Below are 18,997 nucleotides of genomic sequence, written 5' to 3'. Positions count from 1 at the left end.
AAGATCACTGAGTAAGACTGACCAACCAAAAAATTCTAGTAACTCACAGTACCTATCACCATATCACACCATAATTTTTTAAAGCAAAAATATGTTGTTTGGAAGGAACTGAAAAGAAATTTGAAAATTTAAACTGAAATTTCAGGCAGCTAGAAGTTCTAGGGATAGCACATAACTTAGAAAGCTATGTATAATTTTCTAGCAAATGAAAAACTAATGAATGACAAAGATAGGACTGGGGTTGTATGTTCTCAAAATGGGTTGAAAGATGTTTAAAACAGACAACAAAATCATCAGCTGGGAGAGCCTATTATGCCTTAACTACTTTTTACTGCAAGGGAAAGGGAAGCTAAGAAGTTCTTTTCTCATCAGACACAATTAGGGACAATTTTAACAGAATTAGGAAAGCTGTAATAACAACAAGCAAATAATTTAATACTACTCTTCTATAATCTCTTCTCTCTTATGATTTTCGAAACCCCATCATATTTACCAATTTTTTTAACCCACCCTACCCCCAACTCCATTATTGGAAATCTAAACACTGCTTGTAGATCCCAAAGCCGTATCTATAGGGGAATACTGTTTCCCCTGTATTTATAAACAATAAATGTGATACAAACTGTAGTAGTCTTCTCAGGCTACAGGTTTAACTACTATAGTAAATTCTACTTTATACTTATTAAAAATAACTAGGGGGAGGAAAGAATGAATAGGTAGAGAATAGGGGTGGGGGCTGAGGGTGTGGGGGTCAGAATTTAGAGAAACTATTCTGTATGATACAATAATGAAGATATGTCATTATACATTTGTCAGAACCCATAAAATGAATGTACAATATGATTTGATTGATAATGATGTGTTAATGTTGGCTCACTGACTATAATAAATGTACCACTCTGGTGTGGGATGTTGATGGTGGGAGAAGCTGTATTTGGGGTGGGGGAAGAGGTATATGCTGTGAACCTAAAACTGCTCTGAAAAGTAAGCTTAATAAATAAAGAGAAAAATAAAATTTAAAAAATAAAGAGAAAACACCCCCCCCTCAAAACCCATCCCAGAATATATAGATCAACATCATCACAGGAACTAGCATTTGAAAAATGCAGATTCTCCAGTAGCGTAGCATAAATTCTACTTACTAGAAAACATAAGGTAAGGTTGGGAAAACATCTGTAGGCCAAAGTCAGTCCACCTGAATAATTGTACAAGTATCTCCTTTTAGATATGGTTGCAGAAAGTAACTTGCCTTTAGCTCACAATAGTACCATCTTAAAAGATCACAAGATATAGTTCAGTCAATCCAGGGTCAGTCCATCTCTTACAAAACTGAAAGCTGGCCCATCCATTTTCATTTCTTCTACACTTGTCCTCTAGTAGGCACTGATTTAGACAGGTAATTTAGTGCTGTCGATTTGTATTTATTTATAGGTTTGTTTACTTAACTAGATTGGTGAGGGAGCAGGGCACAGTAGAGACTATGGTATTTTCAGTCCTTTCCCAGAATTGTAGTTGGCAATAAATCCCTAACTGGTAAAATTGGCATCCTAGGTAGGCTAAGATCTTGCCAGCACCCTTTTGCTATGTCCCCTCTTTTATCTTCCCACAAGTATTCCCACAAACTGGGTAGGTGTGGAAAAAAGCAGCAATCTGATTATCATTACCAGAAACACCTGATTCCTGATTGCAGACAAATTAATCATCACTTCTATCTCTATAGCAAATGAGTTAGGTTGCAGGGAAGATCTGGAAAGAAGCTATAAAAATAAAAATAAAATGAAGCTCTGGCTGGTGTGGCCAGTGGTTACAGTATCGCCCACACACTAAAGGGTCGTGAGTACGATTACCAGTCAAGGGCATGTACCTGGATTGCAGGTTTGATCCTGGACCCACTTGGGGCATGTGTGGGAGGCAACCAATTGATGTCTCTCTCTCACATTGATGTTTCTCCCTCCCTCCCTCCCTCCCTCCCTCCCTTCCTCCCTCCCTCCCTCCTTCCTTCCTTCCTCTCTCTAAAAATCGATGGAAAAAGTATACTCTGGTGAGGATTAACACACATTCACACGAAGTGATGAATCACACTGAGTTCTTTCACTAATCCCATTTTGCCGCCCCCTCCACAAACCCAATTCTATATTTAGATAATTTATAATAGCTTATTCTGTTCATGTGCCCAACCAATACTTATTGAAAGTGGCTAGGTATTTACACTTTGTCTCCCCTTTCCATATCTTTATAAAATCTGGCCAAACCTAATTATGCTAAAGTTCTCTAAAGTCAAAGTCTTAGTCAAGTCTATTTTTTGGTCTTTCCGTCTCTTCATATGCATATGTTAAACTTTCTTACATCCTGGATTAAGTGTGCCTCAGATTCCAACTCAATCTCATGTATATCTTTGTGCTAAATATAAGCTTCATGCCAAAACTTGCCTTTCAAACATGATTCACAAAGTGACTGTGGTGCAGATGGAATGAAAAAGTGCACCCAGTCAACAGAACATGGCTAAACAAGAGATTCGTGTCCAGAAGCATACCTTTCTAGATCTTAGAGTCAAGTTCTGGCTATAACAGTTAGTGGTTATCAACACTAGTTAATCTAGATATTCCAGTAAAGGAGTTTACTGATAGACATATACATTCTTGCATGTATAAACACAATCAGGCTAAAGAGAGAATGTAGGAAGGAAAAACAAGTGGTAAATTCACTCACTTAGATTGCCAAGCTGCTAGTTTAGCAAAAAAGTTACACCTTGACTTTAAGTCATTACCAAATGAAACTAGTTTGGTTTGCTTAAGAGTTCTTATTTCATGCTCCCCAAGAAACCAGGCTTGCAAATACTTTCACGTGTTAACATCGCAGACAGAGGCACAGGGACTAAACAATTTATTTTCACAGATACCATGGTATGTTATAGATAAGTTCCAATAGACATAAGATTCACAAACAACTGTATTAACTATGATTCTATTTAAGGATATTTTAGGGAATTGCCTGCCTGCATATATACTTATGATCAAATAAATTTTAAGATTAAGGACAAGGACACCTTTCTCATAAAGTCTTCTGGTTTTATAAAGCAAAACAAAACAAAAAAATTACTAAAGATAATCAGAACTTTCAGGGGAACAGAGGCATCAGTCTTTCTGAGGTATTGATGCACTGAGCTACAGCCAGGTTTAGCCTAACCAAATTACCCTGGAATTACTGAAATAGGTTGAAAAGTTAGAAACTAAAACCAGAATAGAGTTACTAGTAATTTAGAAATGAGGTTCATTTTCAGGGCAGTGAAACTATTCTATGTGATACTATAGTGGTATATATCTATCATTGTACATTTCTCAACACCCATAGAATAGACAGTAGAGTGAACTTTAATGTAAACTATGGGTGTTAGTTAATAATAATGTATGAATATTGGTTCATCAAGTGTAACAAATGTACTACGCTAATGCAAGATGTTAACTATAGGGGAAACTGTTGGGGGTGCATACAGGGGCATATGGGAACTATGTACTTTTCGCTAAATTTTTCTGTAAACCTAAAACTGCTCTTAAGTAAAGTTTATTAAAAACAAACAACCCCCCCAAAATAAAATAAAACCCATGAAGGGAAGAAATTTGGAAATTTCAAGAGGCCTATCCAAGTGAATTTAAGAATACAGTTCTTACATCAAAACATTTAGATAAAAACCACGAAAGTAAAATAAAGTGAAAATTCAGAATAACCCATGCCAGTTTTGTCATAGCAACCCATGCCTGATCAACTGAGGATTATAAAACAGACCTGATAGTTTTTCCTCAGAAGAGTCTGAGTAGACAAAATAAAAAATAATGCAAAACAAAATTTACAGATGCTGATTCATAGAAGTGCAACACAGTATCATGCTGCAGATTAAAGCAAGTCTATATGGAATATTCCTAATTCACAAAGAAATGCATGGTTAGTTAACACAAAGGAGACATTTATTCATACTTACAATCTATTGTCTAAAAAAATTAACCACTGCTTTTTAAAGTTCACTGGCTCAAGCTGTAGTACCTATAAATAACACCAGGATAGAAGAATGGATTTCTTATATTTCCCTCAATTCTAGTATTTTGTTTGACCTATAGGGTTATTTTAAAAATAGGAATGTGAAGCCTTTTATAGACAGGGCAAGGACTCCTCAGCTCATCACAGAAGATTCCATTCATACCTTGATATTACCTGAATGATTGCTGCAGGCATTTCAGTATCTGACTCCTGAAGTATACTATCCTTGGAAATATCATGCTCTTAGGATTGAGTAATCCTTAAGAGGAGGCAAATGCCTAGCAATTTCATTGTTAGTCTTCAGAAATACTATATAGCTTCAAATGTAACCTTCTAATCTGCAATGGGTTCTGCAAACCATCAAATTATCAACCACACAGAGCAAAGACTGAATAACAGATCTTTGACAGGAAGGGACTATTCAATTGTTCATAATATTTACTGAGGGCCTCCTATGTGTTAAACACTATTCCAAGTGCTAGTAATACAACCTAGAGCAAAATATTAAAATATTTCTGCCCTCATGGTAATTATATTCTTATGTGTCTACATGGTCACCATACTATTACTAGGTCCAGCATTCTACTGATCTTTGGATATGCAACACGGGTAACCTGGTGGTCCAATTTATTTCATAAAATTAATTTATATAAATTTCAAGATTACTATAGTTATTCTTTCTTACCTGGTCCTGTGTTGATAATAACGTAAACAGAGTTTCCAGTGCTGCTCTTCGAACTGATGATATAGTGTGATGCAAAAAAGGCCAGACACGTGGAACTAAAACTGTGAGTGACTGCTGAATACTAATAAAGAAGACACAAGTTAATCTAATTAATCTCAGTTGAAACTCCATTGATACATTATTTATCATTTCCTGGTGGACCTACTATCTTTTTTGATGAGTAAATTCTAAAAATACAATTTTCATATGAACATTCATTTAACACCCTCATTCAAAACTGTTATTATGGCACCAGCATAGCCAGAGCAAGTAGTCATAAAGAAGAACAGAAATATCAACATTAAGTTCTTCAATGGCACTAATGTCATGAATTACCTTTATCAAATTAGAACTTTCCAACACAGATGTTCTTATTCTTAATCTGTTCTTACTCAGGAAAATGGGAAATGTAGTTAGCCTACACAAAATCAGGATTGCTAATCCTTACTCCTCTCCTGTGGGCAACCATTAGATACACATAATTTACATGTGGCCCCTCTGGGGCCATCTCTGACACATGTCAAATGAGCAAGAAGTGGTATGGTAGTTGCTCTGAAATTTACCCTTAGCATTACTAAGTTAAGAAAACTCAAATATCTTCCTTCTTCCAGATTAGATTTTAAATGGGGAAGAAAGCAAAGCCACATATAGGCTAACAACTTGGACCATAAGGTTCCTGTCACATCCATGAGTGATTTATCAGTTACCTGGAATTAGGAAATGATTGGTAAATAGCATTTGAAATACATACCTCTGTAGAAAAAAGGCATGAATAAAAAAGAATATGTCAGTGTAACTATTTATCTGTTGTTTTGTGGTCCCTCTTAGGAGGCCTATCTTTCAATACTTCAATACCTGAAGGTTTGTATAAACCTGACTTCTTACATTAATTTACCCATTTAGTACACATGCAACATAGACATAAAACAGACTCAAAATATATAAAAAGCATTATAACAAGGTCTTGTTAATAGTGTAACTGCTCATGCTCCAAATGACATGCTGCATTTCTTCTGACATAAGCTAGAAAGTATATGCCAAATATCACAATATATGAAGCAAATTTTCTAATAAAACAATTTTGAAAAGAATTTTAAAAATACATTATTTCATATTGAAGAAACAGAATTTTCACTACGTTCTTTCATTTTCTTACATTATCCAGCTTTTCTGACACTATCTTAGTTGGTGATTTTTTTTAGAAGTCCTAAGTCTTTTATTTAGAGCAGTTGTCAATAAACTAAGGCCCACAGTCCAAATCCACTCTACCTGGTTTTTTAAATCAAGTTTTACTGCAAAACAGACACATTTACTCTTTTATGTATTGTCTATGGCTGCTTTTGTGCTACAATGGTAAAGTTGAGTAGTTCTGACAGAGATCGTATGGCCCACAAAGCCAAAAATATCATTATCTGCCCTCACAGAAAGGCTGCCAATCCCTAACTAAGGGTAATCAAAAATTCTTACATTTTGCAGCTTGAGGAGGGCTTTCACATAGATTAACTCATTTATTCCCTATAGCTTTCATTATTAATGAAAGCATATGAAAATTAGGAAATCCCATATATGCACTACCACCACCACTTTTCTCATTTATTTTGCTGTTCCAATTTGTAGACTGTACAGTATACTAGCCTAAACTTAACAGTGAAGTACTACCAGTTGGTCAGTATTATTTGAAACATTCTCTACATGTTTTCATACATCTATGATTTTCTTTGGGAATACTCACAGAACCAGAAATCATTTATGATCATAATCATATGAACATTTACTGAACACCCTCACTAGGCTAAGAACAGTAATTAATTTTCTCATCTGTAATTTTTTTTAAGTTGCATACAAATTTTCACTTCTGTATCTCCAAGGATACTATTAATAGAAACAATAACATTCAGGAGCCAGTCTAAAAGGAAGGGAATACATTAATTAGCTGAGCTTCATTTCAAATAATCAGGATAGGAAAATATGACACTAAATTTCTTGATTTACGTTTTTGGCTTTACCCAATCTCTGCCTTTGGACATTACATTACATTACTATGCATTTCCTTCTTGATGAGTAATCCTTGAAACCAAGAACAAAAGCTGAAATAAACATTACAAGGAAAAAGTTCCTAGAGGAGCAAATTTTGGAAAATACAATGCTGCTGGTTTAATGTTAACTATATCAACTAAATATCACTAAGTTAGGCTAAAGTTCTATATTCTGGGGTTAGAGGTGAAAATAAAATGCAATAATTATGTTCTGAAGTCAACTATTATAAGATGAAAAAGATGAAGAATTCTATAACCAAAGTAACCCAAGGGTAAAAGAATATGACCTTTTTAAGCTCCTGCTCCAAATGTGCTAGTGTCAGATAGTTTAAAAACAAAGGCCTCCTGAAAATAGTAGTCTTTGGCATCACCAACTTACAGTACTGTTCCTAAAAGCTAGACTATTATATTTTTAGGCTTAATTATCTGGAAATTTATATAAATACTTTTTACTTTATTCCACTAAATAAAAATAATTACCTGCATTGTTGAACCTGAGGGTAAGTTAACAGGGATGAAAGAAGAGTCATAATACTATTTGTTGAAGCTGTTAGATCATCTAGTTCCAGAAGAGCATCCCATAAGGTATTTATAATGAAGGGTACCTATAAGACCAGTTATCAAAAAAACAGTTACTAATTTTACACAAAATATTCACAAGCCATGCCAAGTTGTATCCCAGGAGTCACTACCAATTCAAAGGCATATACAAACCCAAAGATCTTGGATAGTGTCAATTTTGAGCAAAGTTAAGAAGGGGATATTATTTGCCTTTAACAATTCCCTATCCCTGTTTTTAATGCCACTCATATCTACTTTGAAACTTCTCTTCCTAACCAGATTCGCAATGGCAGGGAGAATCCAGGAAATAAAATAGTCAATACTTTATTTTATATAAAAACTAAACTTTGAAAACAATAAAGACACACAAGACATAGCCCTCTATGTAATTTTATTTAAAACACTACTATAGACAAATGTCATTTGTAACATACTGCTTGCTACACTTCCAAATATAAATGTTCTGGTTTTGATAATACAAGGGAAACAGACCTTGAAAGAGGCACTTCAAAAAATGAGACCAGATTAAAAAACCAAAAAAACAAAATCAAAACAAACAAAAATCACATATGTCTAAAAACCAAGAGTAAAATAAAGAAGAGATGTTTGCTTTTTTTCTCAGGGAAGTTCCCTACATATTGTGTATGTGAATGAGAAGGAGGTTAATAGACACAATTCACTCTTCCCAAGGATAATGTGTATTTGAGTTGCATACACCAGAGGGTTGTCACAAGAAAAATAGAGAGTGAAGGAGAAAAAAAGTAGTGAATGTTTTTCCTAATACTTTATGCTCCAAATGTAAACAAGCTCTACAGGAAGAATATACCAAAAAAATATATTAAACTTACCTTTTGTGTCTGAAGATACACAAGGCTTTCTACCACAGGTACTAATGATGCTGCAGCAACAGCTCTGACATCATCATCAAGGTCCTGGAGTCCTTCAATTATTTTAGTTAAAACTTTAGGCAATAAAGTATTAATTACATCCTGCAAAACAGTACATCAAAATAAATTAACTTTCTGTAGTACAACTATTGTGCTTAAATATTTATTATTAAACTTGCCATATGAAAACATAAATTCCAATCTTTATTTATTAAAAAAGAATCACATAAACAGAAAAGAAAAATAACATCAATAGAAGCCTATGTAGCTAATCCTATTTGAAAGACTACAACAGTATCAAGTACTTTATTATTATTCAGTGTCATTTAAAACATCAGGACACGTTCTCAAGGTAAGACTATGAATTCCCTGTGTGACTACACATACAAAGATAACCCTGGCACTAGAACTTTAACTTCTATTTCTCATTCAACTCCACTGATAACCAAAAAGGTATGAGAAGAGGAAAAGAAAAGCAACCCCTTCCTGCTTCTCTTTATTCCAACTACTCTCTTTTTCAAGGTCCCCAATAGAGCCAGCCTTCAGAGGCCACTCCTGTGATCACACACAATGAAATCTCACCTAGAATTGATCTGGCTATGAACAGGAAAAGGTTTCCAAACCTAATTCATTATCTTTTCACTTGTATGTAAATTCTTATCTGTATCGCCTGTCTCTACTGGACATTATCTTAAGAAGGCAAGTCTTGGAAGGACTGACTTCCAATCATCTGTTAAACAATCTGTAACACTAAGAATCTAGGGCCATTTCATATAATTAGTAAAAATAAACAAAGGGGAGAAACTCTCCCATATATGCTTCAAAAACTGAATATTTACCTGACGAACTGCCAAAGCATATTTTATTCCTAGCAGACCACCATGTCTAACTTCCCATTGTTCCTGTGTAAGTAACTTAAGCAGCACATCCACAGTCTTATGAACTCCTGTTTCATTCATGTGTTTTAACACCACACCTAATGTTTGAGCACAAGTTTCACGAACTGGTGCCACAACCTACAAATGAGAAAGGAAGAAAACTTTTATTTGCAAAAGGCTTATTTTGCTGAATTTGAAATTTAATTGGGCAAAGCCTCCCTTAGGTGATACTTACTTCATCAGAAACAAAGTCTCCAAATCTGTCTAATGCAAAAACACAAAGGAGTCTAATAACCAAGTCTTCCAACCACTCTTGATGCTGCTGAATCATCTGTTAAACAATCATTTTTAGTAACAAAGATCACACTTTGTACTGGGGTTTGGGGAAACATATTAGGTCCAAAAAAAAACTAAAATATTGAGATGGATTATTTTAGCTGTAGGAAGAATAACCAAAATATATTAGAGTCCCAATTGCTATATTTAATATTAACCACATCCTCTTTATTAGATTGAGATATACTATACCAAAATGTTTAAAATTCATAAATTCTATTATACTACTTGCACTCCAAGAGAAATGAAGAAACTCCATGCTACACCAATCATATTGCTCACTGACCTCTAAACTATCCTCTTATTCACCTTACTCTACTTCTAATCCATTACATCCTGCTCAAATACTCTTGCTTCTACATACTTTTCCAATGTTTCTGAACATCTTTCCCCTGAACTAATTTCTTCCTGTCTATACGTAGACTTTGATCTTAACCTTTTTACTTTTACTTTTCCCCTCATAATCACCTCTCCGTATTTCTTACTATTTACCTCTCATTTTTACCTCAGGGTACTTGCTGTTATTTCCCTAACTTGGAAAAAGAGCCAACTACTGAAATTCAATAATAATTATTGCTTTTCTAGACTTACCTCTTCTAAAGTACTGTCTCCCATTTTACCACCACTTTTCCCATGAGCTTTAAGGATTTCCCTAAGTCCAGTGCCTGCACCATGTCGAACCTAAAAATAACCAAGAAATAAATGTCAGAAGTTAAATGCTTAAGAAACCAAGTTTAACTTTTCTTTAATTTGATAAGGAAATATTAGATTTTTAGGAAATTAGAATAAGTGACATTTCATAAGAATGTCTTTTTCTTCTACTAACCTAGGAGAACTACACATATAAATTTTACAATTTTGGTTATGTGGAATATTTTTTAAATCAAGCTAGGAAAATAGCTATTCTAATATCTTCTTTAGATATACATAATCCACTTGGTATGTCCCTTCTCTATCCTCTACTTACATTCAGCATTATCTACATTAAAGAAGAAAGTTTCATATATTGTTCTTTATAGCCCCGATACCAATATTTTAGAAATATATGCATCAAAACTAAGTTCTAAAGCTACCAGTGTTAAATGTCAAAAGAATAAATTCAAATAAAATACCTTATAACTAATGCTTCACTGTAGCCCTGTAGCCTTCTGAAGTGTCATTTGGAAGGAAGGAAATAGGCCACTGACACTGCACCCACTTATTCTAAGATCTCATGTGAGTTAAAACATGAATAGCTTTAAACAGAAGTACATCAAGGAGCAGAAAGGCTGCTGCTAAAAGGTACTCCAAACCAGTGTTTTTAAAATTATCCAGAGGCCACTGTAAGTGGAACAGAATGGTTTGAGACCACTAACCCTCAACTTCAACCAGAGGAACTTTACTTTCATCTTTTTTACATAGTTAAAGATATTCTTTGAAGAAATATTTTTGAGGTTAAAAAGCTGGTGTGGAAATTACTGCTTTTAATCAAAATTGTTCACTTCCAAAGAACACTTTTACTGTCTGAGAGAGATATACAAGTCTTTGTATTGTAGTGAAAAGAAATGAATAAGCCACTAAAGAAATACAACAAAAATGATATGAAAGCTGAAAATCAGTCTAAAGTTTTCTACTTGGTGAGTAATATAAAATGCCTTGACCAGTGGTCCTGAGAAGGACACAAGGGAAGAATAAGTACCATGATAAAACAGACTGTACTTGACATGGTTCCCTTCATTGGCAAAGAAAATAAAGCTAGAGAAATTGTAATAAAAGAAATTGTAGACATCAAGCCTGGTAGGAAGGGTGGAGATGTGAAAAGGGCTGGCCATGCTCCCACACGTGGCAGCTGAGATTCAGGAGAGGTATGTCAGCTACAGAAGTTCCTTCTAAGGTCACTCCTGGAGCACCCAGCTCAGTTGATCAAGGAGACTGCACCACTGGGTCCCACAGGACACCTACTACTTAAGGCTATACTACGAAGACTGGGAGTCATAGCAGATCTACCTAATACATAGAAACAAACACAAAGAGGCAGCCAAAATGGGGAGATAAACAGACCCGAAATGAAAAAAGACAGGAGAAATCTGAAGGAAAAAAACTAAATGAAATGAAGGCAAGCAATTTATCAGATATAGTTTTAAAAAATGGTTATAAGGATGCTCAAGAAACTTACGAGAACTACAACAGCATGAAAAAAGACACAGAAACCATAAAAAATAAACATCGGCCTTAAATGACATACTAGATCAGATGGATTTAACTAACATCTTCAGAGCATTTCACCCCAAAAAAGCAGAATATACATTCTTTTTAAGTGCACTTGGAACAGTTTCAAGGATAGACCACAAAACAAACTGTAAGGATACAAAACAAGTCTCAATAAACTTAAGAAAAGTGAAATCATATCAAACATCTTCTCTGACCATAGTGGTATGAAACTACAAATCAATCACAAGAAAAAAACTGAAAAGCACACAAAGACATGGAGGTTAAATTACAGGTTACTAAACAATGAATGGGTTAACAATGACATCAAGGAAGAAATCAAAAGATAGCTTGAAACAAATGAAAATGAGAACACAACAACCCAAAAATCTATGGGACACAACAAAAGCAGCCCTAAGACGGAAATTCATAGCATCACAGACCTACCTCAGGAAATAAGAAAAAACTCAAACAATCTAACTTTAAACTTAAAGGAACTAGAAAAAGAACAACAAATAAAGCCCAAAGTGCAGAAAAGGAAGTAAATAGTGACGATCAGAGCAGAAATAAACAAAATAGAGAAGCAAGACTGACACACCTTTAACCAGAATCGATGAAGAATAAAAGAGAGAGGACCTAAATAAAAAATTTAAAAAATGAAAGAGAAGTAATGACTGACACCAAAGAAATACAAAGGATTATAAGAAAATATTATGAACAACAAAGCCAACAAATTAGACAATCTGGAAGAAATGGATAAATTCCTAGAAACATACAATCTCCAAAACTGATTCAGGAAGAATCAGAAAATCTGAATAAACAGATTACAACTAATGAAATAAAAGCAGTAGTAAAAAAATTCCCAACAAACAAAAGTCCTAAACTGGATGGCTTCATAGGTGAATTTTATCAAACATTCAAAGAACTGACACCTATCCTTCTCAAACTATTCCAAAAAGGTCAACAGGAAGGAAGACTCCCAGGCTCATTTTACAAGGCCAGTATTTTCCCAATTCCAAAACCAGATAAAGACACTACAAGGAAAGAGAATTACAGGCCAATGAACACAGATGCTAAAATCCTCAACAAAATAGTAGCAAACTGGATCCAGCAATATATTAAAAAGATCATACACCATGATCAAGTGGGATTTATTCTGGGAAAACAAGGTTGGAACAATATACACAAATCAATAAACATGATGCACCACATAAGCACAATGAGGGATAAAAATCACATGATCATATCAATTGATGCAGAAAAAGCATTTGATAAAATTGAACACCATTTATGATAAAAACTCTCAGAAAAGTGGAAAAAAGGAAGCATACCTTAATGTAATAAAGGCCATATATGACAAACCCACAGCAAAATCATACTCAATGGGCAAAAACTACAAGTGTTTCCTTTAAGATTGGGGACAAGACAGGGATGTCTGTTTCCACCATTCTTATTCAACATAGTACAGGAAGTCCTAGCCACAGCAATCAGACAAGAAGAAATAACAGGCATCCAAATTGGAAAGGAAGAAGTAAAACTGTTATTATTTGCAGGTGACATAATATTGTATGTAGAGAATCCTAAAGATTCCACCAAAAACTACTGGAATAAATGAATTCAGTAAAGTAGCAGGATACAAAATAAATAATAAAAACCAGTTGCATTTTTATACACAAATAATGAACTATCAGAAAGGGAAATTAAGAAAACAATCCCATTTACAACTGCATCAAAAAAAAATAAAAATCTAGGAATAAATTTTGCCAAGGATGTAAAAGACCTGTACTCAGAAAATTATAATACATTGAAAAAGAAACTGAAGATACATATAAATGGAAGTATATACCATGTTCATTGATAGCAAGAATTAACATCATTAAAATGTCCATACTACCCAAAGCAATCTATAGATTCAACACAATTCCTATCAAGATACCAATGCCATATTTTACAGAACTAGAACAAATATTTCAAAAGATTATATGAAACCACAAAAGACCCCGAATAGCCATAGCAATCTTGAGAAAGAACAAAGTAGAAGGAATCGTGCTACTTGATATCAAACTAAAATACAAGGCCATAGTCATCAAAACGGTATGGTACTGGCATAAAAACAGACATACAGATCAATGGAGCAAAATAGAGAGTGCAGAAATAAATCCATGCCTTTATGGTCAATTAATATTTGACAAAGGAGGCAAGAACATACAATGGAGTAAAGGTAGTCTATTCAATAAATGGTGTTGGGAAAACTGGACAGATATACACAAAAAATGTGTATACACCATCCACCATATGTAAGAATAAATTCAAAATGGATTAAAGACTTAAATGTTAAACTCAAAACCATAAAAATCCTAGAAAGAAACGTAACAGTAAAATCTCAGACTTTTCATGTAGCAATATGCTTCTTGATGTATTGCCTCGGTCAAGGGAAACAAACAACAACAAAAAAACACAAATGGAACTACATAAAACTCAAAAGTTTGTGCACAGCAAAGGAAGCCATCAACAAAACATAAAGACAATCCACTGAATGGGAGAATATATTCACCAATGACACATTTGATAAGGGGTTAATTACCAAAATTTATAAAGAACATATGAAACTCAACACCAAAAAAAAAATCCAATTAAAAAATGGGAAATGCCCTAGCCAGTCTGGCTTGGCGGTTAGAGCATCCGCCTGCAGACTGAACAGTCCTGAGTTCTATTCTGGCTAAGGGCACGTACCTCTCTTGCAGGCTTGATCCCCGGCCCTGGTTGGGGCTTGTGCAGGAGGCAACCAATTGACATGTCTCTCTCACATCGATGTTTCTCTCTCCCCCACCCCCACTCTCTCTGAAAAGCAATGGAGAAAATACCCTCAGGTGAGGATTAAAAAATAATAAAAATGAAATTAAAAATGGGCAAAGAACCTAAATGAACACTTCTCCAAAGATGGCCAATAGACATATGAAAAGATGCTCAATACCATTAATCATCAGAGAAATGCAAATTAAAACCACAATGAGGTATCACCTCACACCTGTCAGAATGACTATGATTAATAAATCAACAGACAAGTGTTGGTGAGGATGTGAAGGAAGGGGAACCCTCATGCACTGCTGGTGGGAATGCAGACTGGTGCATCCACTGTAGAAAGCCTCAAAAAATTAAAAATGGATCTGCCTTATGACCCAGCAATTCCACTTCTGGGAATATATCTGAAGAAACCCAAAACACTAATTCGAAAGAATATATGCACCTCTATGTTCATTGCAGTGTTATTTACAATAGCCAAGATTTGGAAGCAGCCCAAGTGTCCATCAGTAGATGAATGAATAAAATGGCTGTGGTACATTCACACAATGGACTATTACTCAGCCATTAAAAAGAAGGAAATCTTACCTTTTGCAACATCATGGATGGACCTAGAGAATATTATGCTAAGTGAAATAAGCTAGTCAGGAAAGATAAGTACCATATGATTTCACTTACACGTGGAATCTAATGTACAAAATAAACTAAAAACCAAATAGAAACAGACTCATAGATACAGAGAACAGACTGACAGCTGTCAGAGGGGACAGGGTTTGGGGGGCTGAGTGAAAAAGCTGAAAGGATGAAGCAAAAACAACCACAACAACAACGAGATAACCACCATATGGTAACAAGGTAAAGGGGGGAAAAATAATGATGGAAAAAGACCTGACTTGGGGTGGTGAACACACAATACAATATACAGATGATATATTATTTGTACACCTGAAATCTATACAATTTCATTAACTAACCAATGTCACCTCAATAAAGTCAATAAAAAATAAATAAAAATAACAGGTTTAAAAAAAAAAAATCATACCTCCCAGGAGGGATTAAAAAGGTCGTTGCAAAGTTCTTCACAAAAGCTTTCCAAAGGCCATTCATTTGTCTAAATAAGAAAAACAACATTACTACTAATTCAAAAGGTCTATTTTATGCTAATAATTTAAGTAATTTAATAAAGTGTATTTATGTGGAGGTCTAGTAATAACAGTCAGGTTATAAAATTTTAAAATAATTAAAATTTTATTAGTGAAGTAAAGCTATGATTTTTAATATAATTTCTTTCAATTGGCAGATTATTAAACACTACTACTGACACATTAGTATGAAAAAATTATAAACAATTTCAAAGGACACTTTAGGGCATTTCAATAGTACCTCTTCAATTAAGGAAGAATTGTCAGGAATATTATCAATCAAGACTTTGGAATCATTTGCAGACTGATTAATAACAACATTTGATATTTTTCTTCTCTTTTCTTCTGGTTCTCCATCTGTGCTATCATTGCTAAAAAAATGAAAGTAACCATTTAAAGCATGAATAAGGAAATGTGAACCACAATAAATGTAAGAAAATCCATCATTTGAACAAATGTTTCGTCATATTTTGCTTACGTGGTTTACATATAATTTCATGTATCAAATAACTAAAATTAACCACTTAAAATTTTTGAGCAAAAATGTACTCTGCTACTCTTATTGATGAATAATAATCAATGAATTCTTACTTACAAATTGGATCTCAAATTAACAAGTTTTTTTTTCTTCCTCTCTAGAACCAGCTCCTCTCAAACTCCCTTGGTCTAACAACCTAAATCGGGCCCAGCATAACTTTTAGGCTTTTGTACCGAGGAGAAAAAGTAATATGCTGAGTGACACACTATAATTTTACTAGTTGTTGAATAAGATAGAGATAAGACAACTGATCAATGAAAAATGTATCCAGAAAATTTGAGAAAATGTTATTTTATGACTAAAAGACCAGAATTAAGTTAATTAGCACAGTTAAGGTATACAGAGCATTATTTTCTATAAATATTGCCCCCATCTTAATAGTGTAATTTGTTTGGCCAACTATTTTTTCTATAAGGTGATGAATGAAATCTGAGCCTCTCTAATGTCACTCCTTATTGTTTTTACTCTAATTCTCTCCAATCTAGCCACATCGGTCACCTTACTGTCCCTGAATTTATTAAGTATATTTCTACTTCCAGGCATTTGCCCTTGCTATTCCATGTGGAATTTCTTTTCCAAATATAGAATCCTCACTTCTTTCAGATCTTCACTGAAAAGTCAACTCTGTGAATCCCTTCTTGATCAGCCTATTTAAACTTTAAACTCTCTACCCCAAAACGTTGCACGTTTTCCTTACTTGCTTTATCTTTTTCCTTCTAAATCCTCACCATTAACATATGATTCTCTTATTTATCTTGATCCTCATCTATCTCTCCCTCTTCAATGTAAGCTCCACAAAAACAGAAATCTTATCTGTTTTATTCACTACTGTATGCTGAGGGCCTAGTACAGTATCTTGCACATAGAAGATATTGAGTAAATATTCGTGGAATGAATGAATCACAAGTCTGAAAAATAAGGACTAATATTTCTAATATTCAAACACTTGGGTAAAAGCTCTTATATAAATAAAAGCCAGTAGAAACAATTACTAGGTTACCATATGATCTTAATGAGCTACTAACTGAAAAAAGCCTGTAGTTAACAAGCAATAAAGATTCTATACTTAAAAATAAAACAATCACATATAAAATTTTATACCAAGTAGATGTTTATTATTTATCCTCCTTTGTGCCTAGCTTTTAAAAGAAAACACTGAAACACTTTTTAGCTTTATATGAATGGAAAGAACAACAAAAGGTTGTCATCAACAAACATTTATTTTCATAGGCTCTCATATTTAATTCATTTACTCAAACACTTTTTTTTTTTAAATGTATCTTTATTGATTTCAGAGAGAGGGAGGGGAGGGGGAGAGAGAGAGAGAAACATCAATGATGAGAGAGTTGTCTTTGGTGGGCTGCCTCCTGCACTCCCCAACTGGGGATTCAGCCCGCAACCTGGGCATGTGCCCTGACTGGGAATGGAACCACGATCGCCTGGATCCTAGGCCAACGCTCAACCACTGAGCCACGCCCAGCCGGGCTCAAACACTTCTTGAATACCACTAAAAATTCTGATATAATAGAGCTGAGTGGGGCCCAATAATCTGCATTTTAACAAGTCTCTCAAAATGCTTCCCAAGGGGTTTGTTTTGAAACATCCTTTGAGAAATGCTGCTCCAACCATGCACAGATATCACTTTTATTAACTCATTAAGAATGTGAGGACCATGAGTTTAATCAGAGTTCTTTCCTACAACAGGTTAGGTAAACAAGCCTGGATTATTACCTGCTATTTGGGTTAGCTGCCAGCCTAGGGAACAGGTGATGTAGTAATGTAATAGTTCTCACTTTACTAATGCACTATTCTTAACCTGTGGCCCTTAGACCATCATCTCTCTGACTTCACTCTTTACTACTCTCATTTCCACCACTCATCCCAGCCATATTGCCCTTTCTATTTCTTGAACATTCCATGATTAAGGCATTTACATTGTTGCCTCTGCCCAAAATGGGCTCCCCCTGGAAGATCTTCAGCCCTCATTCAGAGTTCATAATTAGTAAGAAAAATATCTGCACATGCAGATTTTTCTGGCAAGTTGTCCTAGTCCCTAGTAATAGTAAATACTCTCTGGCAGTTGAGCAAGACAATCCAAATGGTACGCCACAGCTAGAGACAATGTCAGCAAAAAGTTTTTAGAGATCAAGTAGACACATATTTAAGCTAGAAGGCGTTACCGTTTTAAATGAATAGAAAAAGATAATTACCTCTTTTCATTAGTTTCCACTGCATCCCTGGATCTCTGTTTTGCAAATAACTTGGCCATTCTTTTCGCTTTGTTCTTTTGTCTATTGCTCATTCCTGCTCGGAATTCTGAGTCAATCAATTCAGCTGCCTGAAGAGTCTAAAAGAATAAAAGAACACTGAGTTTGAACTTTAGAAGTTAAAATAAATATCCATAGTCTCAGCCTCAAAAGAGGACCAAGTCTATAAATTTCACTATATACAAATTGATCACATTCTTTTTTGAGAGCTTCATGCTATTCTGCTGTATGGCTGTACCATTATTTCACTCTCTTCTTCCTTCTTCCCTACTCTTCCAATTCCCAACAGATGCTCAAGCGTTTCGTAACTTTTCTTATGTCGCAGATGTGGCACAAATGTATGATCCTAACCCACCAAAAGAGCTTTGAAGAGTGAGATTTCAAAATAACCATAATACCAACCAAAAATTATAAGAATAAAGAATGTCAATGAAAATAACTGATACTCATCATCTGCTGAAAAAAATTTTTTAAATTATATCCAGAAGTGATTGGTCCAGCATCCTATAGTCAACTTACCCCATAAGCTTCCTTCCTCTAAGGCACTCACTGCCTACTATTTTTTTTATCTCTTTTCCATTCATGGAAGACATTATAAAGGCTGTTA

The 18,997-nt window shown here is 34.6% G+C and overlaps 1 protein-coding gene across 1 annotated transcript in view; it reads right to left on the bottom strand.

Annotated features, from left to right (window-relative positions):
* BTAF1 (B-TFIID TATA-box binding protein associated factor 1) overlaps positions 1–18,997 on the bottom strand; it is an 84,638-nt gene that overhangs the window by 37,042 nt on the left and 28,599 nt on the right. The window contains exons 6-14 of the mRNA XM_081158230.1: positions 18,334–18,470; positions 15,827–15,956; positions 15,486–15,554; positions 10,046–10,135; positions 9,354–9,449; positions 9,080–9,256; positions 8,202–8,342; positions 7,273–7,397; positions 4,718–4,838 (exon numbers count right to left, since the gene is read on the bottom strand). Of these exons, the coding sequence (XP_081014356.1) occupies positions 4,718–4,838; positions 7,273–7,397; positions 8,202–8,342; positions 9,080–9,256; positions 9,354–9,449; positions 10,046–10,135; positions 15,486–15,554; positions 15,827–15,956; positions 18,334–18,470 (1,086 nt within the window). The remainder of the gene's footprint in view (positions 1–4,717; positions 4,839–7,272; positions 7,398–8,201; positions 8,343–9,079; positions 9,257–9,353; positions 9,450–10,045; positions 10,136–15,485; positions 15,555–15,826; positions 15,957–18,333; positions 18,471–18,997) is intronic.

This window comes from Miniopterus schreibersii (genome assembly GCF_964146895.1).
Source record: "Miniopterus schreibersii genome assembly, chromosome: 14".
In the NCBI taxonomy this organism is placed as follows: Eukaryota; Metazoa; Chordata; class Mammalia; order Chiroptera; family Miniopteridae; genus Miniopterus; species Miniopterus schreibersii.
This window is presented reverse-complemented; position numbering and strand designations above follow the sequence as displayed.